The sequence below is a fragment of the Ciona intestinalis genome, unplaced genomic scaffold (assembly GCF_000224145.3).
Source record: "Ciona intestinalis unplaced genomic scaffold, KH HT001168.1, whole genome shotgun sequence".
Lineage (NCBI taxonomy): Eukaryota > Metazoa > Chordata > Ascidiacea > Phlebobranchia > Cionidae > Ciona > Ciona intestinalis.
Window position 1 is genome coordinate 20 of NW_004191489.1, and position 26,310 is coordinate 26,329.

Below are 26,310 nucleotides of genomic sequence, written 5' to 3' on the forward strand. Positions count from 1 at the left end.
ATCAAGTGAATAGGGCAGGTTCTTCGTCTTAACAAAGTGATATAATCTTGTGACACCGGGGTGGCATAACGATGAGTGGATATTATACAGTCCATCATTAGTAATAGTACTACAAAAAGCCCTTGAAAGGGTGTCGGGTGCTGCGTTGTATTTCCCCGCTCGATAGATTATCTCATAGTCATACTCAGAGAGTTCCATGCGCCATCGGAGAATCTTGTTATTTTTTATTTTACTATGACGTTGATTGTCATACATAAAAGCAACAGATTTTTGGTCTGTGACCAGCTTGAAACGTCGCCCAAGTAGTAGATGGCTCCATTTAACATATAATAACGATATAATACATCATAATAAACCTAAAGTAAACGCTATACAACCTAACTATACTGCAGTACCAACTAAACTAACTGGTGACTGTGCGTACAACACGACACAACAAAAGCGTTAATTACTCGGCGCGGGCAGCAGGAATAAAAGCGCCGGAATGTTATGGAGGCGAGACGAGTTAGCGGTAAACTACTACCACAACTACCAAATGGGACGAGTGAATAGAATGAAAATGTGTCCCATCTTCCCCACCTTACTTTATTGTATTAATAGGGTAGTAGGATAGCCATGAGTAAGGGATTGTAGGTATAGAGTGCAAGTTGGAAAACTGTGTTCTGCCTTTTATCGCTCGCGACCTTCTGGTAAGCTTATGTGTTTTGAATGAATGAATGAATGAATGAATGAATGAATGAATGAATGAATGAATGAATGAATGAATGAATGAATGAATGAATGAATGAATGAATGAATGAATGGATGAAAGCGTTTGTTTTGTCCCTTTGAATGTTTATTCAAAGGTTTATTTAACAACAACTTGTATATTACCAATTGGGTGCTTGGTCAACAGTTAGAGCGCCTGCGCTAGTTCAAACAGTACGGGGTTCGAGGCTTGACGACAGCAGTTAAAGTGTATTGTATGCCACGAAAAAACAGAGACTGAAAAACGTGGACCATCTTACCCCAAACCACTCTGTTGTTTTACATGCTTAACTATTTATTGCATTAACACACAAATTTGTATTTAACCAAATAATATACGAATATACACGATAAATTGAATCGCAAAAACGCATTGCATTTTCTTCGCAGAGAAAATGGTTTAAAAGCGCTGACATTTTATAACATAAATAAAAGAAAACAAGGTAAATTATCATATACATCGAAGAGGTAGGTATAGGAATTGAATGAAAACGTTTAACTGTAAAGACTCGTGTTCATAATGCTTGTTGCACATATACGGGTGACGTCTGACCCGCCATGCGAAGATAGATAATTTACATTCATTTATTGATTCATTTCCAACGCAAACTTAGATTGTTTTCGAACACAAAGGCAGAACACGAATGTTTGCCCATGTATTCGATATGCCTACTGTTGTGGCCGGGTCGCTACCGATCCCCACTTTGATGTACATATGTGTCATTGCCGTAACATTTGATGGGAACAAACCACCATTCTTCCAACTACCATAGTACCCTGGTGTGCCATCGCTCTTCGTAACGGTGTGTGTCTAATGGGAAGTAAAGCGCGGCAGTTTAGGGCGGGTATTAATGAATAAACTTTATTTTGTCTCTTCTGTCACGATAACGAAGAACGGGAGAGTTCGGAAAAGCGAAAAGACAGGTAGTAACGGTAAAACAACAGTTGTTAAAACACACTTATTGGTAAAAAAAAGAAAGGAATCACGTTACACCTTAAAAAAATATTTCAAACTTTTATTTGTCACTATAAAATGAGATTAAGAGAATGAAAAGGTCTCCCATCTCCCCGCGTTGCTTCCACAACAAAATAGTTAGAAAATGTTGCAAACGTTCACACCACACTTACCACTACGTCATAGGTCGACCCCAACCAAACTGAAACATGGTTAAAATTGCTGGATGATACGTAGGTTCTGCTGACGTAATCATAAACTACGTCATACATATCTTCGTTTTCTAAGTCGACCAAATAACCGTCGCCAGCATTACTGCATTCAGTCTCGGCTGTTTTCTTATCCCTATATGAACCATCGGTACGAACAGGCAACCATATAAGATGACCTTGATAGAAGGCCCCACTCCCTATAAAGTAACAAGGGATAAAGTGGGGGCGGGGGGGGCATGGGACACCTTCAGCACATATATAGTACCACGTAATACCTTCACCCATAATAAATCAACCATACTAAATCACTCATGTTACATTACCTATATTACATTACCTGTATAAATGCTCCATTCTATTTTGAAATCCACGCCGCTCCAACCAGCATTTTCATCCGTACGGGTAACTTCGACCAATAAGAAAGTCAAACCGTAATCCTTTACCCTAGTGGTGAAATTATATCCTGAATGTTGAACAGTAGGTGTCGCTGTTGCTTTAACGCATATTGGTTCGGATGACAAACAAAACTGATAAGGAACAATTATTTCTGACTCCGGGTTCGACGAGTAGTGGTTTGTTTGCGTCCATAAACCGCTTGTTTTTAATGGATGTTCCAGTTGGTTACCTGGATTTAAAGTAAATTAAATACAAAAACCGAAGTTTACCTACCAAGTAGCATAAATGATAACTTGTAAGCAGACACGGGGTATATGAACACCCGTGTTATAACGACTGTCGTTGTCCTGCCGCGCGTATTTACATAGGATATGTAACACGCCTAGTTTAGCTTAATACCCCATGCTCCCGGGCCGCGGCGTGCCTCTGTGAATATAGGCACCTCACACACGATTAAAATATCACAAATCTAGTAAAAAGGAAAAAATGTTACAAATATGTCAAAAAGTTAAGTTCACCTTGTGATTGCATAGGAACTGCACTCAAAATAACGAGATTTAAGAAAACCAGTGTCCTCATTTTAATGACTGCTACACAAAAAACTAGAATATTTATCGACTTGACTGAATCTGTTAAAAAATAATTTTTAATATATATAGTACGGTGGGGTAAGATGGGATAATGTTAGCAAGTAAAAACCTTTTCCATTTTGAACAATTAACAACGCTGTTTTAGAGTTGTTAAGATTAGCGGCTATTAAAATATTCTTAGTTTACTTACAAAATGGGATGAAAAAATAGAATGAAAACATAAACCATCTAACGCCGCCCTCCTATATTAGATCGTCTTTAACATCAAATCTATTTATTTATATCTTTTAAATGCAGTAAAGAAGATCAAATTTATTAAAACAATGGAAATAACGGAATTGGCAACGAAACGACAGTCGTTAAAACCACGCTATACACTAACTAATGGCTTAGTAGGCCTGCATTAGTTAAAGTCTTATAGATAACATTACTGCACCTACTACATATCAGTAGAGTGGGGGAAGTTGGGACACCTTTTAATCTATTTTCTCGTCCCATTTGGTAGTAAACAAAGAACATTTAAAGAAGTATAAAACCGTATCTTCACGACTCCCATAGACTGTTGTTAATTCTTTAAAACACGATCAGGATATTTGAATATTATGTGCTAAAGGTGTCCCATCTTCTCCCACCCCACTTTATACTATATTTTATATATTTTTAGATTTACAGACTAGCTCTACCTCTCAGAAACACAAATACCACAACATAAGACAGAGATTGACGCGAACAGAACATATTTTACTCAGAACGCGAAAAGATTTTATTGCAGTTAGGTATCATAGGTTTTGAATGGTGTGTTTATTCCATGTAACTAACCGGAGGTTGCTATAATGCGTAACTTCTGGTTGTAAGTGTATGTTAACAAGCGTTGTTATTTCGTACCGCTGTTATTACAACTTAAATTAATATTGGGACAGGGTAAATGACGGCGTTTTCATTCTCTATTCTTGTTCCATTTGGTGGTAAAAAGAATATTTACATAAATATGTACAGTAGGGTGGAAAAGATGGGACACCTTTAGCACATTATATCCAAATATCCTGGTCGTATTTTAAACATTTAACAACGGTTTATAGAGGTCGTGGGGATACGGTTTTATAATTCTTTGACTGTTCTTTGTTTACTACTAAATGGGACGGACAATAGAATGAAAATGTGTCTTGTCTTCCCCTACCATGCTATAACTGTATTCTCACGACACTAAAAAAAGAGCGTTGGTAATTGCCTTGGTGAATGACAATACGTGTGTGAAACGTAACACCTGTGTTATAACGACTGTTATTAACCAGCAACGCGAAGATAAATTCATTTAACTTAGTGACTTTGTGACTTTTGTCCCCACACGACAGTATACTATCACTAAGAGCGCTTTTTCCATTTTCCATTCTTTGTCAAAATCTAAAGTCGCTTTTTGACAAATAGCGTCAAAGATTCCGCCTTTATCTGCGGGAACAAAGAGCTCCAATCGCCGCAGATTTATGTTTTTTTACGAAAACGCCAAATCCGTAACTACGTATAAAGACGAAACGTATAGCAAGTCCCACAAATAAAACAATTTTTTTTTCAGAATGGTGAGAAAAATGACACCGCTGCAAAATATGTTAATTTTTATCGCCTTAATAATTTTAACCATGGCTTCCACTGCTCAAACAAACATTTTAAACCCACGAGGTAAGAGATATGTGTTGTATACCGTGTGATATAACCCAAGATCTGCTAGTAAAATGACCAACCAAAAGTCATGTCTGCTTATCCACACACTGCAACAACTTCAGCAACTCGACTGTGGGCATGGGAGTGGCAACCATGGATAAGTCACTCAAGTTCCCACCCATGAGGATATAAATGACCAAACCAACCAAAAGTCATGTCTACTTATCCACACACTGCAATAGCTTCAGCAACTCGACTGTGGGCATAGGAGTGGCAACCATGGATAAGTCGCTTAAGTTCCCACCCACAAGGATATAAATGACCAAACCAACCAAAAGTCATGTCTGCTTATCCACACACTGCAATAGCTTCAGCAGCTTGACTGTGGGCACAAATATGTCAATTTTCCAATTATAAACCACGTTGTGTTTATGTTCATGAGTTTGTACATGGGCCAGGTTGTACAGTAATGTTCATTATAAGACCTGCGGTCCTATTACCTAACTTTTATTGAACACAACAGGCATTTTACTCAAGGTGGTTTTACCCATAACATGTTATAGGACTATTGTTTTGCTGCTAATTCCTTTTCTTCACCATTTCAATCAATATAACTTATGCATGTTATGTACCATAGCTCCATACTGGGTGCATGAACGGAAGATGCAAAAGCGACTTTACACTCAACGTCCAGGCAGTACAGTCCGGTTCAGATGTGCAGTTCTAGGTACTCATCCAATCACAATCGATTGGTACAAAGATGGGAAACTAATGAAAAAAAGGGGAAGAGTGGGAGGATACAAGGTACTTGATGTTATCTGTTCTAGCAATTATAAACTGATTGACTAAAAAGGTATTTAACTTCATCTCCATTGTGCAGCAATACCACATACATGGTAGTAGTTTAACTTTGCAGTCAATTCTGGTCTAAATCTAAGGTCCCATGGCGCATGTATGGCCTCACCTATGTATAATAGAATATAATAAGGTTCTTTTACTGTTAGGAGTTGAAATAAATATTATATTTGGTATCTTTTGAAAACCATTGCTTTGAAACATCACCATTGTATCTTTAACATTGCTTATATTTATTTCCTATTTCATAACATTTCATTTTCGATGTACAACTAAATATTAGATGTCAAAATTAACTCATGTTATGTTTTAAGAAACACTGTTTAAATCATCCCTAAAAACTGCTATTTAATATTTCTTATGTTGTATTACATATATCAAAACACAATCTCATTTTTAATATCTTACAGTTTCGTCAACGCCATCAGCAAATAACATTGGAGTCAGTGGTAATGTCGGACCGTGCCAAGTACATGTGTGTGGCCCATAATAAGTACGGCTCCATCAACCATATTTTTGAAATGGATGTAGTAGGTAGGTTTACCATTCGATATTTTGCAATGGTTTGATTTCATACCACATTACACTTTGAGTTAAAGTGTTTTCTTTATCACTAGCACAAAAGTAGCATGTTACCTATGAGACTTACTTAAGATTAGGCTTGTCAGGATTAAGTGCTATGAAATACTTACCTGACAAAAACAAAAGTCCAACGAATTGTATTTTGTTAGATATATACCTTGCATAAAAATAGCATCTTCATTCTCTTGATGTAATATAATATTTTTCAACCAATTTTATCCCAAGACACAGTCAAACCAATTCCATCCCAAGACACACAGTCAAACCAATTCCATCCAGCTCAAGCCATGAACTAAGTCTCATGGCAGTCTTGGATTAAGTCTCGTGGCATCATCCTGGACCAAGTCGGCAACTTATGTCATCCACTTTGCAAAACTGCATCAGAGTCGAACATGTATTTTTTACACCATTTTTTATCCTCGTGTGCTTTTGAGTTACCACACTTTTAACTTTGTACAATTTTTTCTCTGATATGGCTGATAATTTGGACAACCTATTAGTGACCACTGGGTTGGAGCAATGTCCGTTAGGGTCTTGCCCAAGGACACATACCCCGATCAGTATTAGTATCGCCGTCGACCATCGAACCGGGGACACTTTGGTTCCGATGCAGGCACCTAAACCACTGAGCCATGGTTGTTTATAATTACATTCATTCATAATTAATGTTTGTATTTTGTGTTTTACCATACACGCAATTTAAAAAGAAACATTACAAAGTGACAAATATGTCCATAAGTTCAATTTACCCTGAAATCGCACTCAAAATAAAAAAGATTTAGAAAAAAACAGTGTCCTCATTTTAATGACTGCTACACAAAAACTAGAATATATATCGACTTCTTTTAAAAAAATACAAACTGTTAAAACAACGATAAAAACGTATAGGTTTTAGGTGCTGAATGTAAACCCATTGTATTGTTAATAGGGCAGGGGCGACGACTGTTAAACGCATCTACAAACGTAGCCATGAACATTACATCGGGGGAGAGCGTTCCTTTTTAACCATATAGGACGCCTGGTTCGAAACTCGGTGTGTCTTTGCGTGTGTTGCACAAAATTACACACGTGGTCGTGGTAACTTATAAGTGGACGCGGCGTGTATGAAACAGAACACCTGTGTTATAACGACTGTTGTTGCCCCGCCATGCGAGGATAAATAAGTTGTGGTTTTGCTGCGCACCGAATACACCATAAATTGCACACGCAGTAACTCGTAAGCAAGCAAAAAGTGTGTGAAAGAAACATAATATCTGTGTTATAACGACTGTCATTGACCATCAACGCGAAGTTACATTCATTTAACTTTGTGACTTTCGTCCCCACACGACTGCATACTATCACTAAGAGCGCTGTTTTCTGTTTTATTTGGTTTCCTATTTTCCATTCTTTGTCAAAGTAGATTTCTCTGCAGTCGCTGTGCGCGCGCGTTCAGTTAGCTGCTAAGTTTGCAGGATTGTTATTCAGAAATTTATTGTTTTTGTAAAATTTTAGTCAAGCTCCAACAACGTATATCAGTAATAAGTAATCGTTTTGGACATATTTCTTGAGCGCGCGTTTGGTAAAATAAATATTTGCTGTAGGTTTTAACATATTGATTTAAATGGTGCGGATATTAATACAATAGTTCGACCGCAGCGTATGTTATACCGGTTATATGGAACCGGATAAGCAGATAAGAATCACAATATGATTATACGCTTTAGCATTGACTGTGCATATCCGTTTAGTTTGCTGCACTCTGTGTATTAGTGTATAGGTCTACAATAATTAAAATGTAGTAGCTTTTTTAATGCTATAGAATTTGCTTGTTGTATATACAGTTTTACACATTTTTTTAATTATATATATATAGTTTGTTTAAATAATTCGTTATAACTCAAAGTGAGTTATATGTAACATGTTTAATAGCCATGCAGTTTTAACTTATACAGACACTACTTATATATTTTAACTTTTTGTGTTATATAGTGATTAGGGTAGGAAAAATGATACAACTACAAAATACGTTTATTTTTGTCGCTTTGACAATTTTTACTTCTGCTTCAACAACAAGCTTAAAGAATGAAACCAAACCCCTCAACACAATTTCAACGCTAGCTGCTCAAACAAACATTTCAAACCCAGAAGGTAAGACGTGTGTTGTATTCCGTGTGATATAACCCAAGATCTGCTAGTCAAATGTCGTGTATAACTCTACATTCGCATGTCTTCAGCTTAAATAGTTGTTTGTAGTCTCTTATATGTAAAAATAACCAGAATATTAAACATGTTGTTGTTAAACTCAGCATTGTTTATTCGTTCCTATATCACCCACTTTTTCTCTTTCCCTTTCCAAACTTTCTTTAACTTGGCCCACCAGGAAAACTACCTGAGTTTCGGGTTGCCGCAGTTCTTAAATCTGAGTTTGAAATCTATGTTCCGAGACGGGGAAAAATTAAAATTCCTTGCGACGTTAAATCTCGTCACAACACTGCCGTCGATTTCTACAAACTAAGGAAACATAAATGGGTTGGTGTGAACGAAGAACCCCCATATGTTACTATCTTGCACAACAAACTTATTATAAGTAATGCCAACGCGGGGAACAGCGGGAATTACAAATGTGTGGCAACCAATTCAAACGGAAAAACCTCACTCGAGTTTAGTGTTCGTGTGCAAGACCAAGGTAGTATTTATGAAAGGGTGGCAAAGAAAGTTGGTGCACTGGGCTGATACATCTGCATGTCTCTCTTAATCTCAGCATGTCTTTCTATGCATGTCATGTTACTTTCATACTGGATTTCTTGTGGCAGCGAAAAACTGCCATTTCTCTGCATTGGTGTATTCTCTAATGGTGGCAACTTGACTGTGGCCTATGAGCATATTGCTTGTTTTTGACCTCAATTTTTTAGACCCTACCCAAAATTTGTATTTATTTATATATATAAGCTGTTTTTATGCAATAACTTGAGGTGTTGAACCAAAGCTTTAAATAATATTAACTGAATTAACTTTTACCTGCAATCTTCGGCTAATGGGTCATTTCGCTTAGGAAAATATTTTGGCTTAATTAGTCATTAAAATTTAATTTCTTTGAATGTTTAAAGTGTATTAATATTAAAGGAGCTTTAAACATAACACTTTACCTAAAATCAAGTATTTTACTTAATTAAATATCTGTTTTAAAAAAGGTAACAGTCAATTCAACATTTTTTTAAATTTTAATAATATTCTGTGACTCTGTCTCTGTGTATATATATATATTATTATTTTAATTTTATCATTATATTAATCTTTTCCCCTTTTGAAGCGTAATTTTGTTCATCCATCATCATGCAATTTAAATTTGTCATTGAACAATATTGCAATTATTTTCTCAATAATTTGAAGTTATAAAGAAATTATTGAGTTTTATTTTGTTTTCACATTAACATGCAACCTCTATTTTTCGCCAACTAACGTTCATGCATTTGCATAACCTTTATCGGTGGCAGTTGCATGCAATATCTTATATAATATACAAGACTATTACATGGTAGGGTTTGACTTGTATACAGTAGGTAAAGGTAAGATGGAAACTTTAGCACCTAATGCCCCAGATTTTATAAATGTGTTTTTAACAATTACCAACACTGTTCTAGATTTGTGAGGATACGGTTATATAGTTCTGTAAATATTCTTTTTTGTTTACTGCGAAATGGGACAAGAAAATAGAATATTTTCCCATTTTACCCCAATATATCCCATCTTACCCCAACGTATCCCATCTTACCCCAACTAATATAAACCACCCATTTCTTATCTATTTATTTAAATTTTTCAGAAGATTTGTTCGATACAAACGGAGCACCAAAAAGTGGTACGTAAAGAAATCTATTTTTTAGGAATAAATTATGTTTCGGTTGAACATTTTTTGAATTAACCTATAACCTGTGTTGTATATAATTAATAGAATTGATTTCATTCTATTTTCTAGATACTGTGAATGCATCTACAACTACGGATCGTCACAAGAGTAAGTTTAAATTGCCTATCCACGCGCTGCATTAGCTGGTCGAGTGTGACTGTTATTGTTACTAGTTACTGTATACCAAATAAATGAGAACAATTTTTTCAACAGCAGTACAACAGTATAAATACTTTGTATTATTCAAGGCAATTTTTTATAAATTTTAAAATAGTTTAGTACAGAATTCTTGGGTAATGGCCAACTCTGACCTAAACGACATAGCTAAATTTAAACAATTATCATTCTTTGTATTTTACATTAGTTCCACGCTGGGTCAATGAACAGAAGATGCAAAAGCGACTTCACGCTGAACCAGCAGGTAACACTGTCCAGTTTAGATGTGCAGTTCAAGGTGCAAGACCAATCACCGTGGATTGGTATAAAGATGGGGAACCAATCAAGAAGAATGGAAGACTGGGGGGATACAAGGTACTTGATGTTATCTGTTCTAGCAATTATAATTTGTGGGACCTTTCAATGTAAAGCTATTTTATATTTCAATGTGGAACTATTTGCTGTTAAATATTTCTAATGTTGTATTTAATGTATCAAAACACAATCTCATTTTTGTTACTTAACAGTTCCGTCAACGCAACCAGCAAATATCATTGGAGTCGGTGATAATGTCCGACCGTGCTAAGTACATGTGTGTGGCCCATAATAAGTACGGCTCCATCAACCATACTTACGAACTGGATGTAGTAGGTAGGTTTACCATTCGATATTTTGCAATGGTTTGATTTCATACCACATTACACTTTGAGTTGAAGTGTTTTCTTTATCACTAGCACAAAGGTAGCATGTTACCTATGAGACTTACTAGTTTAGCAGCTTAGAAAAGAATATTTAAGATTAGGCTTGTCAGGATTAAGTGCCATGAAATACCTAACCAACAAAAATAAAAGTCTAACAAATTGTATTTTGTTTAATATGCCCCATCTTTCCCCACCCTACTATAGATCAAATATGTTTTGTATTTCATATACGGCTCTTTGGCTCATAGTGTTAAATTAGGTGACAGACTTATCCATGGCTTAAAGTTCCCACTTAGTTACTAAGTTAGTTGTTTGTTCCCATGTTTTGTACTTGTCCCTGTACAAATATTTACTTCCATTCCCCTCAAGTAATCTCTACTGTTTCAAGTGTTGCCAGCCGTTTCCTACTACTTACTAACTATGCTGCAATCTTACAGATTGTTAACTTTAAGCTTATTGTTTGTTTTATATTGGTAACCAGTAACCACTACAAGTATTAAGCCCTTAGCATACAATGAGTGCAATATATAGATAGAAGAATAATTTTAAAACACAGTGTTATAGTATTATACAACATATATATATAGTATATATATTATACTGTTGGCTATGCAATGTATAAGTATAACCATTTAGTTTCAATAAAGAATGCAATTGTATCTTAAAAGTAATTTTAAAACATAGATTAGATACTATATAATAAAACGTTATTTTGGTTGCTACCAAATGAAAAGAGATAATAGAATAAAAACGTGTCCCATCTCCCCCACCCTACTATATACTTATATATATAGTTATACTACAAGTACAAGTATAAGCACGTGTGGCAATAATGGATTCAGTTATATCTAGAAATGTTCCTAATGTTACTGGTTCTTAGTCTTGTAGAATTAATGTCTAGTCTTCTAGTTGTGTTGTTGTATAACTTGAAAGTAGGTCAACATTTGGTTGGTTGGGTCGCCTGTTGGAGTAATTCACAAGGCCTTTTGACCGTTATAGTATAAGGTATATTGAAATTATGTAAATGTTGTTTTGAAATTAAGTTGTCAAGATTTTATTCGTGTCTTTAAAATGAAGCCTTTTATTATATATGTCTATGTTTATTATTGTAGTGACAAAAGCCCAGCAAACACAAATCCATTGTGTTTGCAACTTATAACCATAGTGTTATAATGTTAGAAACGCAGCAAAAATAAGTCAATATAGCAAAACATCTGTAGCTTAAAACTCCCATACCATAAGTGAGGGAATTAGTGCTATGTAAATGTGACAGCAAAAATCAAGTCCAACCAATTGTTTAATAAAATATAAGATATATATTCCACCTAAATGGCATTGTTAGTCTCTCCTTAAAAAAATACAATACCATGCTGATTGCTGTTAGAATGTAAATGCCATTTAAGGGCTTTGTCCTGAATTCTTGGCCTTGTTTAAAAATTAACCAAGACACGACCTCGACTTAATGCGCGCCGTCGACAATTGCTTGACAATCGTCCAATTGTTCGTCTATTATGACGTCACACTTCCATCCGTAACGTCACAATCGATTCTCCTTTGAACAAATAAATATTTAAGCGTGTTCTTCCGTTACAGTATATACTATGACATCACAGTGATGTCACTGCGTCATTAGCACGAGACAATGCCGGTTGTTAAATTACTTTCAGATTTCGCTAAATTCACGTAGGCCGATCCTACATAGTGACGTCATAATGACATGTCCCCTCCGGCGATAACATCGACAATTATCCAACCCAACGATCTCTGGCTACGAATATTTGAAATTTTACTTCAAGTGTTTCGTCACAAACAACTTATTTCTGTTGCCAGGGGCAACAATGCCCAATATGACATAATAAAAATTTGAAAACATAAAATTCGATTTTTTAATTCAATATTCTAGAATCTTGATTCTAGAATTACATCATAAAGTTTGATATTTCCTCAGCAATTGTCTGTATCTTATTTATTACGTCATAAAACCTTCCCTTCCGTAACAATTTATGATATCCAAACAAACCCCCCGAAGAAATATTTAATTAAAATATAATTCCTAATAAAATATTGTTACCTGTGTGCCACTTCCTGTTTATTTAATTCAAAATCAATAAATATTAAATTTATATTTCTTAATTTATTAAAATACCTTAACCTTATATAGCATAGGCTACGGTATAATTGTGTCCTGTTTTACACTAGGGAAAAACGTACATGCAAACCGTGTAATAACATTCCATAACTTAACGCCAAAGCCTAACCCTACAGTAAAAATATTGTTTTTTTTCATAATTATTATTACAGTAATAACTAATAAGTGTGTGTTAACTTGTAAAGGTATTTGTCTGCTATGTGTAGCAACCACTCTTTTTAATTGTTCAGTAATGTTCGTTTTTAACCGTGAGCGTGTTTTAACGACTGTTGTTTTGTCGCTATATCCCGTCGTTTCGCTCGTGTCCATTATTAATCTTCGCTACCGTAACGAAATAGCTAAACAAGCTATAGCTGTATTATAATGTTGTCTGTTATATAATATATAACCAAATACCAAACGCAGCTATATTTTCATGTGTTGTATAAGCATCCAGTATTGAAAACCGTGAATTTTATTTATCTTTTCGAATACGAGAATTAAAACAACAAAGAAAATAGAATTAGCAGCAGAACGGTCGTTAAAAACACATTGCGGGTAAAACTACTCGAGGAAAATTGTCAAATAATAGTGAAGTCTGAAAAAGGTTTTTCTAATAATTCACTGTTTGTTAGCACGCCAGATGTAACAAGAACCAACCTTTCGTTTGTTATTCCTCCAAACAACGATTGCCACTTTTCGTAGAATCCAAATGAACCATAGAGTTATTTTGCCTGGGCGCCGTCGATATAAATGGCTTGTTTACGACCAATGCTTCAAGCTTTTTACGTGAGATGAAAAATACAAGCATATAATAATAACACAGGTTTGGCGACACAATTTTAAAACTAATTTTCGAATAATTTGTGTAAGGCAAGCTGCAATTAGCATGAAGCGAACTGTACATTAGTGCGTAAAAAGGAAAATTAAACAAGTTTAACATTTTTTGGGTTACTTTATATGTATGTGTGTAATTTGTATAAACATAAAATGAGACAATTATAAATAATACAATTCACTGTGAACGTTTGAATCTCTTTTACACTACCACAATAAAGCAAATAGCTTTAAGCCACTTTTTGGTCGTGACCTAAACTTTTTGGATCATCGGATTTACCCTGTTAGTACGTTGCATGCCTACGCTCACTGGAGCATGAAGTATGTTACGCTTCATGTATTTTCTGTAGGTTTACAGCCGTCTTTAGCCAGCTATCTTTATCCCTATAAAGTTACTTTTGCGAATCATTTGCAAAAAACACACACGAGCAAAAATATAACGGCAATCGTTGCAAAACGGTCAAAAAGTGAAATAAAATTACAAAACCTATTGAATTAAATTACAGGATAATTTTTTTCTCAATAAAATCTTAAAATAATTTTATCTATGTTTATTCCAAAATCGGTATATATTCTAACTCTGGTTTATTCTTCACCACAAAACAGACGCGCGTTCCCATTTATTGTCCATAATAGACGTAATTAAACAAATTAATTTCTTCTGTGTTAAAACAATTGCTCTGTTACATCATAATTGGGAAAATTATGACGTAAATACGCGTTAATTATGACGTGTTCCTAATTATTCAGTCGTTCCATACAACTCGTTAAAACTGATGTCCTGTAACTAATAGTTGGTGATATTTTATAAATAATTTAAATTCTGCAGACAAACGGTCGTATGGGAGTAAAATTTAAGACACACACTCGTGATTTAGTTTTAAGTAACGTTTTCTTATTATATAAATAATATTTCTTTTGTCTCCTCTGTTACGATAACGTAGCTCTCATAAAAATATTCGAAAATTAAAAGGCAGGACGTAACGGTAAAACAACAGTTGTTAAAACACGCGAATCCCCACTAAAAAAATAATTTAGACAAAAGTCCGCGCAAGAATATGTCAAAATCTGGTTAGTATTTTTAAATCCTCGCAATTTAATGTCGAACTTTATGATATGTAAAAAAAAGCAGGGGGAGGGGGGGTTGTTGCTTTATATTAAAATCCAAACACGGATTCTAGGATGTATATTCCCGTAATCTTTGGCTTCTTTTCCTCCAGCCTGCTTTAATACCGGTATCTCACCTCCGGCGTTATTACCACCGGTATATTACCCGTCGCTTCCATAAAGTTAATCGCGCGCGGCATCCAGCTGCCTGCTTATGACGTCACAGTAGATCCGCTGTCTCAACAAACACCCGCGTCCGCTCTACGTCCGGTCCCCTACAGCGGCAATTATGACATGACAATCCAGCAGCTCATATAGTTAGAACCCTGCTACCGATGTAATATATATGCGTGTTGGTTATTATGAAGTTAATCTCTTCAGTTTAATCTGTAAAGTAGAGGCTGCAGTGTATAATGATGTATACAATGTAGGACAACAAATATATAATACAAATTACAATTACATGGTTTATTATGCATGTTTGAAAATAAAATATAATTGTTCCTCTTTTAAACAAATAGGGCTTTAAATGCATAGAAATATTGTATAACGTCATAACTTTTATTTCTTCACCCTGAATCATTAGAAAAGAGTGTAGTTTTTTAAGTAAAAAGAAAAAGTTATTTAACAGTAAACCAGCAGTCTTTATTCATTATAAAACACCTCTAAAAGTTTTATACAAAACATATACACAAGACACAACACATTAATTGGATAAAACATGGACCACTACCCCAAAATATATTTTAATAAGTTCTTTAAATTAGCAGTGCAGTATAAGTGCCTAGGGGCCACATGTATATATATATATATATATTTATATAACACTCAACATGGTATAAGGAAGCTCTAAGCACTTCATTATGCCTGTTATACCCAAGGGCTTCTCGTAACCAAACAACTCACACTTTAAACCATCTTAACAACTTCCTATAGCTTGTTAAGCAGGCAAACTAGCAGAAATTATTTCCTTATTGTTTCCATGGTGTCCATAACTGTTGTCAAGCGAGGTGTAAATAATGGTCCCGATGTATTCTTATACGTTTTTTTTAACTGTATATTGTAAATACCTTGGTATACCTCATAACCCAGTGGGATACAGCGTATATTGAACCCAATACCCATGGGTCAAGCCTCTAATTAAAGGAGAATTCCCCCTATAGTATATGTTTACCTTTTTTACCTGTGCTTTCAAAGTTACTATCACTTTGGTCTTATGTTTTATTTAAACTAGTGTACATTATCTAACAATGCATAAATCCTAGTGTGCTTTTGATTACAAAAAAAATAGTTTGTGCAATTTTATTACAATTTATTCGGCTTATGTGCTTGAAGTCACAGAGTTACAACAACGAGTTACAGAATGCTGTTCTATTATTTAAAGCATTGTTGTGTAACTGAAATACAATGCAATATTTAAGTGTTTTGATTAGCGTTGTTTTAAAACTGATTTTGAAAAAGTTGTTGCAAAAAACTTGTGTCGTTTGGCATTTGCATAGTTTATATTATTATGCGCTCTGCTGCACAAAGCCACATTCCTTATTATTCCAAAGCAGATTTACCTCCACATTGTGGTTAGTATGTTATCTTAGCTGTTATGGTGGTGACTCATTCAATATGGCTGTATTTCTCTAGAGGTCTGAGGTAAATAGTTCCATATTACTACCTTGGGACTTTTAATTTAATTTATCACTTAAGTTAGGTTGGGCAGGATGTCCAGAATTTCCCATTCATTCTAACCATGTCTATACAACAAATACTTCATTGTGAGACCATGTATTGTCTTCCATTGATTCCTTGCATTGTATAACCATTGATTTGACTTGAATGGAGAGAAAGTGGTTTATTGTGTAACAGAAGAAGCATTGTAGGTCTCGTGTTGATTTTATTTTACGCTGTGAATAGAAATCTTTAACTCTATTTTGGGTAAACCCTACTTAGCTCTTATTGTCTCGGATTGTTTTTCTCTTACTCCACTTTCATTGAAAATCATCCATTATTACATGGTAAAGGTACTATGTACAGTAAATGTAGGATTAATGTAAAACTTGGCCCTGTTTCACCTGCTGTTTGTTTACTTGAATAGTTGTTGTAATAAAAAAGCCCATAGGATAACAAAAAAAATTAAGAAGTTAAAAAAAAATTATGACAAAAAATTAAAGTCAAAAGATTTATACATACATACATATATATATATATTTCAAGTGATATATATATATATATATATATACAACACTTTCATTTAAGTTCTGTAGAATTTTCTCCTAACCCAAATAATCCACACTTGAATATTTGTCAATTACTTCCTGCCCAGTATCCCCTTAATGTTGTTGGGGATATATTGGAAGTAGTTGGCAAGTGATGTGATAATAATACAACCTATTGTGGACCTCACAACACCCTGTATGATACTTAAGGGTTATTTCAAGTGATTGTATTTCTTGGATTCTGTGAGGGTATATTGTGGGCTGGCTATATATTTTGTTGTAGCTTAACACACTTGTAAACTGGAATAAATGTTTCGTAATCATGTGTTTTTAAATGGTAAATTGTATGTCTTATTAAAGTATATACATTTTAGTTCAAAACATTCTAAATTGCACATTTGCATTGCTATACTTTTATATTAAACTTAAATAGACTTTTGTGTACGGTATAGGCTATACTTATACTGCCTTCTATAGCACCGTATAGTGTATGTAATTCTATGTTTTAGTAAAAGTAGCTTAGCTGTTCTGCCAGGGTTGATATTATTACGCACACTGCTGCACTAAGCCATATTCCTTATTATTCCAAAGCAGATTTAACTCCACAGTGTGTGGTTAGTATGTTATCTTAGCTGTTATGGTGGTGAATCATCCATAAGGGTCCATACATTGTCTATCATTGATTCCTTAGTGTATAATATATACCCATTGATTTGGTTTGAATAGCAACAGTTAGGTCAATATGTTCCAAATCTGTCAACACTTTTTGTTAAAATCTACGATACTTTATTTGTGGTAAATTATTTACGGAATATTTTATATTCAGCATTCCATGAAATTCACCCCAGATTTAACTGTTTAACCAATTTCCCTGCAGCTCCACAACTTGCATTATTACAGTTTTTTTAAATATGAATATTACTTACTACTCTTAAGTATAAGACATTGCAAAACAAGTAGGCCGTAAATTGCCATGGTAGATCGAGTTTCAATAGCAATTATGTTTTCCATGGCAATTACGAGGTGAATTTTAATGAATGTAAATGATTTGTTCAGTAATGCTAGCCTAACTTTAGCTTAGATGGAAGTAGTAGAGTTCAGATACATAAGCGCCAAACTTTGCAAAAACACAGGGGAGGGATAGTTAGACACACAATCCTTTGAAACCAATCTAACTTGTAATGTTTACTGATTAATGCAATGCAGAAAATTTTTGGATTGGCCTGACCACCCTGCCACCCCAGGTTTCGCGCCTATGTTTGTACAGTATAGGGGTTATGTATTGTATGTTTATAGTCATGTTTGGTGTGTTCTTCAAGTGTGGCTTAAGATATGATTGCACGGTTCATACTCATAACAGAACGTCTGGCACACCGCCCCATCCTCCAATTTGGATTACCAGCAAATAAAACTGTCAAGGTGGGAGAGGATGTGACCTTCAAATGCAAGGTCTACAGTGACCCTCACCCTCATATGGAGTGGTTAAAGCATGTAGAGGTTAACGGGTCAAAATACGACCCAGTTTCTAAGTCCCCCTATGTGATTACATTGAAGGTATACCATGTCCATTGCACGTAACAGTCATTCTGTTTGCAACCATCATTTAACTACTGATGTTCATTTGGTATCTTATCCTTTGACATCAGATTGATATGCTTGCTGTTGTCCTGTTGCTTGAAACTGGTGTATGTCATGTAACAATGCATATTGTGATGTCACGCTAACTGCACATAAGGCTTACTAAACATAACTCTATCCTTTTCCTTTGGTGAAAATTTTAAGTTTCTTTCAATTTACTTTGACAACCAGCGCGGATCCCCATTCCCCCTGTGTTGTCAGCCGATGGAATGAAGAATCAAACTGTTAAAGTTGGTTCCACTGTCACTTTTCGGTGCCGAATAGTCTACAGCGACGCACACCCCCACGTAGAGTGGCTTAAATATAACGTCAACGTCACTGTGTTGAAGGTAAATCCACACACAGAGGCGCTGTTGCCGCGAAGTGCTCAAAAAATGCCACAAATTTTGATTCCCAAAAAGTAAAAAAAAAAGAAAATTCTTCATTGATTTTAAAATTTTTAAAGTTTTGCCACATATGTTTTTTTATCTTTTGTAACAAAGTGAAAAACATACAAAAAATTGGGATTAATTAACTGTAAAAGTTGCCAAAACGATTAAAGTTTTTGTTTGTATTTATACCATGATTGTTTGGGTTAAATTGGCATTATGAGCACTTTGTTTGTGGCAACACCTGTCCATCATAACAGACCCACAAGCCCCAAAAGCCCCCAAAGCCCCCTCTTTTTTAGCCACAAGCCCCTAAAAGCCCCCTTTTCAGCCACAAGCCCCTATATATATGAGGTCCTGCCTAGTGACAAATACTTCATGTTTTATTGACAAATGAAACTCCGGTGTGTTGTAAGCATGTTGGTGTTGGTGGTGTCGGTGTAATCTCGTCAGCAAAATTTAATCTCCTTTCAAAATGAAACCTCAAATTCCATAGATGATAAAATGTAATAAGATTCTGGGAGTTTGAGAAAGCCAATGCAGGTTTTATGTTTAACACAGAGCCATAGAAACACAGTTCTCCAACTTTTATGTCCAAAACCAAATAAACTGTAACTTGAGTTCAACTTTTTTTTAGGTTTTAAAAGAGAATTTTTTTTTAGGTTTTTAATTGATTTTCTTTGGTAGCAGGCATATAACTGGCCATTTTGCAATTTTAATTTAAAATTAAAATTTAAGATATAAGATTACCCTGTTAAGTGGAAAATTTACCACAAAAACACTTTCCTATTTTTGCTCTGTTATATCTTGTGTTTCTATGGCTTCGTTTTACATATAATCTGTATTTTTTGTCATGAATTTTTGAAAGTTCCTTTTTAGAATAAAGTCAATTATTCTAAAATAGGATTCATGATTTGGTGTCATGGGTTTCATAAAGTTGTATTGTTTCTCAACAATGACAAAACAATGGGGTTTAAATTTCTATTGTTTCATCATAAAATCATTCATCTTTCAATGCATGTTCATCTTTAACTCTACGCCATAAAGATCATATTAACTGGCCATAAATATCACATTAACTTCAACATAAAGATCATATTAACAGCAATAGATTTAGCCCCCAACAAAGTGCATGTCACTAGGCACTACCTCAAATATGTTTAATAATAACTTTCTGGCAAATAACCCAAAGCAAAATTAACCAAGCCACATTCTTATGCTACATGTTGTCTGTATTGGTGGACTGTTGCATGTTTATGTTATAATTATGTTTATAATGTAATGCACCCTTAAAAGTTAAAGTAAATTCGTAAAATTACTTTATATTTATGATCATGAATTAAAATTGATTAAAAATTCTTCAAATTATTGGATTTTTTTGTAAAATGCTCCCTAAGTTTAAGAGTGCTGAATTTGAATTTGATTTTTTTGATTAAATTCTATTCATAATAAAACTGAATTTGATGATACTCATTAAATAAAATGAATTAGATGATTATGAATGAAAACTGATCAAAAATACTTGAATACTTTTAACTTTAAGGGTGCATATATAAATGTTTTCTTATGTGTTACTTTATTATATGTATTTTTTTGGTTTACATTTATAATTTTAAAGTTTTATATTTTTACCATAAAATCACTTTTATACAGTATATTTATTTATATATAATGTTGCTGCTAGGCGTGTCGTAAGTCTGTAAGAGATCTCCCAACTTACTTATGCTTTGCCTGGCAGCAAAACAACAGACTAAATATCTTGGAAAATTGTAACTTTTTTTTTTTTTTTTTTCAAGTTATTGTATTCATTTTTTTTAACTTTCGGTCCTCCAAAAACTAATCCCTTATTTTGTTGCTAGAAATCTGGCATAAATCAAACAAATCTGCAAACTGAGACGCTTAGAATTAAAAATGTTACAAAATCTGACGAGGGTATTTATGTCTGTCGGGTTACCAACTACATTGGGTCTAAAAACCATTCTGCTTATCTTAAAGGTACCATGGTGGTGCTCAGGGTGTCGCTGTTAAAGTTGTTTAACAGTTTAAATGCATGGGAGGGCAGTGTTAAAGTCTCTGATCACTGATTGGATGAGAATCTTGCTTCTCGCGCGTGATTGGTTGTTTCAAATAAAGTGAAACAACCAGAATATTGGCATGGGTGAAATGTTAAATTTAAAAAAAAGAAAAAAATTGTAAAAATAAAATAGGATTCATAAAATATAATTGGTGAAATAATAAACTGCATGAAAAGATATTATTTTATGATAATGCGACCAAAACTTAAGATATAAAGCATCAAACGTGGTGATAACATTAAAACCGCTTTAAAATTAAATTTACGGTAATCTATTTTTACTTTTTTGCATGTTATATTTTTTTCTTTTAAAACCTTTTTTTTATAAAAAAAACTTTTTATACAATTTTTAAAATAATTTTAAATACTGCATGAGGTGTTTAACTTATTGCCTGAAACATCAGAGAGCTGGTATTAACACTACTGACGCGGAGATGGAAAAGTTAACATTGAAAAACGTTTCATTTGCCGACGCTGGGGAATATACTTGTCTTGCTGGAAATTCTATCGGGGTGTCTCATGTTTCTGCATGGCTCACAGTGCTGCCAGGTTTGATATGCAATATAACATGTTTAACTATATGGTGGAGCAAGGGAAAATGGTTCGGCAGCACTGGAAAGTAATTGGAAGGTTCCAGGTCTTTTCTTAGGTGTATAAGTGAACACTTATTGTCAAAACGTTCATATTCGCCGATTAACGCGACCAAAACAATGATTCAACAAGAGTGAAAAGTAACTGGTAATTCCATCGTGGGTGTCTAGTAACGTAATAAAGTGACTATTAAAGTCGATTTATTGGAGTGTGTTTTTGACACTTAACAATAATTGCTCCAGTGGTCACTGATAGGTAATATTTTCCCGTTAATGACGATCTGTGCGCAACAAAGCCGCTACCATTGTAAACCATATACCCTACTGCTCCACCATATGTATCAATATATGTTATATTTGCTAAGCATGTAAGGTGGCATGGTGGTGTTTATACAATAACCAATATATTCTAATCCCAACTTGGTTGTTTAGTTGTAGATGAGAATGATGTATGGACCGAAGAAATCCCACAAGACACTCATTATCTCATATATATCTTTGGGGTTGTGTGCTTCATAATACTACTTGCGTTCATTGTGTATATGTGCAACTCTCGCTATCAAAATAAAGGTAGGATATTCTCTTTATGTTACAAGTCTGCCAAAATATTGTTCTATTCTTTATTGGTAAGGCCATTTGGCAAGGCGCCCCGAGAGGTTTGGGATTTTGGTCAGAGTTGGCTCATTTCCCTATAGTGTTAACTGCATTTTTTTAGTGATGTTATAGCTTGGCTGAAATAACCATTTACCAACCAAGCTGAACTTAGCCCAAAGGTACAGACTTCAAAGCTTGATGCTGCCATTATGGTTGTATGTGTCATTGGGCAAGACATGGTAATTACTCCAACTCATAATAGTTACCACCTAAAATAGTTGTGTATAAATCCCATTTATTTCTCAACACTCCATTATTTCACAAGAACACAATCCATGGGTATGTTTTATTAACATTAGTGTTTATTTCACTCTAAACACAATCATTTCACCCAGACCCTGTAATAATTCCATTTATTCCACTCTATTATTCCACCCATCCCTCCATGCAGATCCTCCCCGTTTGATCCCGATCGAGAACCCCGACAACATCCCCCCCATGTCGAAGATGGAGGAGCCGGTGATGTTGTTCGGGAACGAACAAGCTTGGAGGAGGATGTGTCTTCCTCATGCTGATCATATCGAGATCAACATCCAACCTGATCTACAGTGGGAACTGAAGAGGGAAGAGTAAGTTGATCTTCTTATTTTGGAAAAATTTGGATTTAATTTTAGTCTGTTACGTTTCGTAGAACCAGATCCTTACTGTATTTTTTTACACAAGAAATGTTCAACTCTATGAGCACCAGATCAGGGCCAGTTGGGCCTAGTTTGTTGCAGTTATTCTGTATCTTTTAGATTAATATCTCCATCTGGCGTACATACTTAGTGCTATGATGTAAAATGAGTTAGGTGTTAGGTGTATAGATTCTATATTTGGCCAACATTAAGCTGTGTTGGGGTAATAGACCTACATTCCTGGTATCAGGTGTATCTCACAATCTCACTGAAGACTTAACTCTTATTATAGTGAGGTAATCCCAAAATCTGGCCTAAAACTCTTGCTGTTTGGGTAATGGGCCAAATCTGGCCTAAATCCCATGGCCTGGACAAGAACCGCACCATATAGAATAGAGTGTACACTCAAAACTGGCCTAAATCCCTGACCCCTTGCCCCAAAGAAATAAATAAGCAAAAACCACATCTCTTAACACTCCTTAATAAAATCCAGCATCCTCCTCCATGAGCGAATCGACGAAGGCTTCTTTGGCCAAGTATTCCGTGCAGATCTTATAAGATGCGCTGGTGGAAGGAAGGAAAAAGTTGACGCTGCTGTCAAGATGTTGAAGAGTGAGTGTTTCCAGCTAAAAAATTTGTGGTTCTGCTTAAAATTAATCGATTTTTGTTTGTATATTTTATACAGCCATATATAACATATGCAATGGCGATGCCAAGGAGGAAATTTGAAAAATTCTATGCTTATTTTTTTCCTAACCGCATCACTAAACATATGTATAACATTCTTAATACAACCATATACCTTCCCCACAACGGCACAAGGACAGAAAAAGACATGTTAGATTTGCTAACAGAGATGGACCAAATGAAAAGGGTTGGGAAACATAAGAATATCGTCAACCTGCTTGGTGTTTGTACACAGAACGGTATTTTATGGCTGGTGACAGAATATGCTCAGAAAGGAAACTTGAGGTTTGTTTTTTTATCTTGAATAAACAATAGTTACGTTATTTAAGCAAATTTAGATCAGGGTTGTTTTTTTAGTAATTTTTTGCATAATATGTGTCGTGCCAGATTGTTTGACTAATTATGTTGTTTTTTGTTATTTTCTCCCACCAAAGTTTATTATTCAACAAGTTGTGTTAGTAATTATGTTGTATTATATGTTTCTTATAATATTCAAAATAAAACAATTATTTACCAAGTAATGTATTCCATTTTTAATTCCTTTCATACTCCATTTACAAAGTCTATTTATTTCAAGTATGAAAGCCACCAAAGTATGTTCAATAAAAAGTACTTCCAAACAGAGACTACTTGCGACGCAACCGACCGAGCGAGCTACAATACGAACTCAGCACCCCTGACTCTCCGGCCCCACCTCGTGACGAACCACTAACATTGAGAGCGCTGATGTCAGCCTCCCACCAAGTGGCTCGGGGAATGGAATATTTATCACAAAAGAAGGTGAGATTATGAAGGTTTAAGGTGACTGTACACAGTAATTCGTTCGTCCTGAGCCATATAGGAAAAATCGAGCTCTTACTCATCCTTTTTATGCCTAGCTTATTTTATCAACTGTCGTTTTTCTGTTGATTCCCTTTTCTTCTTTGATTTAATTTGAATTTTTTTAAAAAGATAAATAAAATACGGAATATGTCAACCTTTCCGTTATACCTTCCAGTGCATTCATCGGGACTTGGCGGCAAGAAACGTTCTTGTTGCGAATGATTTTGTCATGAAGATTGCTGACTTTGGTTTGGCAAGAGATATTCGATCCAATGATTATTACAGGAAGGAAACCAGGGTGGGTTGGCTTTAGTTTATGTCTATGTGTGGCTAGTTATGTTTTGTTGACACTTTGTAAAACTAGCTGTTAAAAATACTGCAGTGTCGGTCAAATACAACGTAACTTATATAAACACCTGTGAAAAGTCCAACGAAAGCTGGGCACTTTGCAACAGCAGTCATTATAACACGGGTGTTCTGTTTTATGCACCTCAATCCAACTCACGAGTTACCACGTATGTAACTTTATAAGTGGTTGTGTTTTTGTTTGTAATATGGCTGACATTTAGACAGCCCATAACAGACCACTGGGTTGTACCAATTGCTGTTAAGTGTCTTGCCCAAGGATACATACACCCATAATTGTGGTTCCCTGTAAAGTTACTTCCCAAAAACACTCTGTAAAGCTACTTCTCAAAACTACTGATTCACATAAACCTTACACAAGCACCCTTTCCCCCCCAGGGTCACCTTCCATACAAATGGATGGCTTTGGAAGCAATGACCGACAACATGTTCACGCACGCCACAGATGTGTAAGTTTAACTTGTTAATGTTGTACTTTTTTATCAATATTTCACTACTTTTTGCCAACTGTATAGCACCGTACAACCTCATGGCCAATGTCGAGGGGATGTTTTTAAAACAAAATTTTTTTGAAAGTTTTTTAAAGTGATTGTTTTTGAAATTTTTGGAAAGACTTATAATATTAATTATGACAAATACAGTCCAATGCTGTCTACTGTCCCCCACTATGATGTTTATTACCCTACAACCAATAAAGTTTCATTTTTTCTTTTTTCTATCATTTTTGTAATATTTGTATTATTTTTTCTAAATATATTCTACCACAACAATATCCCCTACCCCCTTACAGATGGTCATTCGGGATTCTACTTTGGGAGATTTTCTCCTTAGGTGGTTCCCCCTACCCCGGGGTGAAGACCCACGACCTTGTAAGGTTCCTCCGAAACGGGGACCGACTCGAACAGCCCCAGTTTGCTTCCTCGGAGCTTTATCGATTGATGCGCGACTGTTGGGAGGAATCGCCACGGAGACGACCCCAGTTCCGACAACTTGTCGAGGATTTGGATCGAATGCTGGCGAGTTCTTCATCTCTGGTGGGTTTTCATATTATTCTTGGTATTGTTTTTAATTTATGTCTTGTTTTTAGTTTATTTTTGATGTTTTTTTTTATGTTTTTTTGGTGCATTTGTTTTTAAGTTTTGTTCTCATGTTTTTTTTATAATTTTCTTGTTTTTTTTCCCCATTTTTGTTTCCACTTAAACTTGTTGAGTTAAGGATTTCAATCAAAATGTTAATCATCACTGGTGTGTTAAGTGGCTGTTGTTAATTTTCTTTTTTTTTTAGTTTTTGTTGATTTTACCTTTTTTAAAGTTTTTTATCGTTTTAATTTTTGTTGATTTTTTTTGTTACTGTTAATTGTATTATTATTTATTATGATATTTTATTACTGGTATTGTATTAATTTTTTTTTTGTATTTTAACATAGACGTGTAGCTCAAGCAACTTTAACTCCCCCAGGGTAAACTAGCATAACTT

General features: G+C 34.9%; 3 protein-coding genes across 4 annotated transcripts; 2 read left to right on the plus strand and 1 right to left on the minus strand.

The window, feature by feature from the left end:
- The first annotated feature begins 598 nt into the window (after positions 1 to 598).
- Positions 599 to 6,774, plus strand: LOC100178753 (fibroblast growth factor receptor-like). 2 transcript variants are annotated; one of them, XM_018817198.2, is made up of 5 exons: positions 599 to 689; positions 4,471 to 4,574; positions 5,194 to 5,360; positions 5,822 to 5,945; positions 6,219 to 6,479. In XM_018817198.2, the coding sequence occupies exons 2-5, from the start codon at positions 4,472 to 4,474 to the stop codon at positions 6,287 to 6,289; spliced, it is 465 nt and encodes a 154-aa protein (XP_018672743.1). In that variant the 5' UTR covers positions 599 to 689; position 4,471; the 3' UTR covers positions 6,290 to 6,479. The 2 variants fall into 2 exon arrangements, with proteins under 2 accessions (XP_018672743.1, XP_026696067.1); XM_026840266.1 differs by lacking the exon at positions 599 to 689 and adding an exon at positions 4,284 to 4,416 and having other exon boundaries at positions 6,219 to 6,774.
- Positions 799 to 3,047, minus strand: LOC113475699. Its single transcript, XM_026840265.1, has 4 exons — positions 2,829 to 3,047; positions 2,252 to 2,539; positions 1,876 to 2,111; positions 799 to 1,558 (listed from the first exon to the last, which is right to left on the minus strand). The coding sequence occupies exons 1-4, from the start codon at positions 2,887 to 2,889 to the stop codon at positions 1,358 to 1,360; spliced, it is 786 nt and encodes a 261-aa protein (XP_026696066.1). The 5' UTR covers positions 2,890 to 3,047; the 3' UTR covers positions 799 to 1,357.
- Positions 6,775 to 7,962: 1,188 nt separating the features above from the next.
- On the plus strand, positions 7,963 to 25,869 carry fgfr (fibroblast growth factor receptor; the record flags this gene model as incomplete). The annotated part of the gene is given in 15 exon segments (NM_001044355.1): positions 7,963 to 8,123; positions 9,799 to 9,834; positions 9,952 to 9,990; positions 10,247 to 10,413; positions 10,566 to 10,689; positions 18,828 to 18,985; positions 21,503 to 21,647; positions 22,121 to 22,258; positions 22,734 to 22,911; positions 23,453 to 23,571; positions 23,775 to 23,931; positions 24,270 to 24,426; positions 24,644 to 24,766; positions 25,213 to 25,283; positions 25,625 to 25,869. Coding segments are annotated over 15 exon segments (1,999 nt in total), but the record flags the coding sequence as incomplete, so codon positions are not given.
- Positions 25,870 to 26,310: the final 441 nt, after the last annotated feature.

Excerpts from the sequence above, each read along its gene's own strand:
- LOC100178753 (XM_026840266.1), top strand. The coding sequence starts at position 4,382 with ATGTTTTTTTACGAAAACGCCAAATCCGTAACTAC. Across the intron at positions 5,361-5,821 it reads GAAGAGTGGGAGGATACAAG|TTTCGTCAACGCCATCAGCA; the intron begins GTACTTGATGTT and ends AATATCTTACAG. Across the intron at positions 5,946-6,218 it reads TTTTGAAATGGATGTAGTAG|ACACAGTCAAACCAATTCCA; the intron begins GTAGGTTTACCA and ends TTTTATCCCAAG.
- LOC113475699 (XM_026840265.1), bottom strand. The coding sequence starts at position 2,889 with ATGAGGACACTGGTTTTCTTAAATCTCGTTATTTTGAGTGCAGTTCCT. Across the intron at positions 2,112-2,251 it reads AGAATGGAGCATTTATACAG|GGAGTGGGGCCTTCTATCAA; the intron begins GTAATGTAATAT and ends GTTACTTTATAG. Across the intron at positions 1,559-1,875 it reads GGTCGACCTATGACGTAGTG|ACACACACCGTTACGAAGAG; the intron begins GTAAGTGTGGTG and ends ACTTCCCATTAG.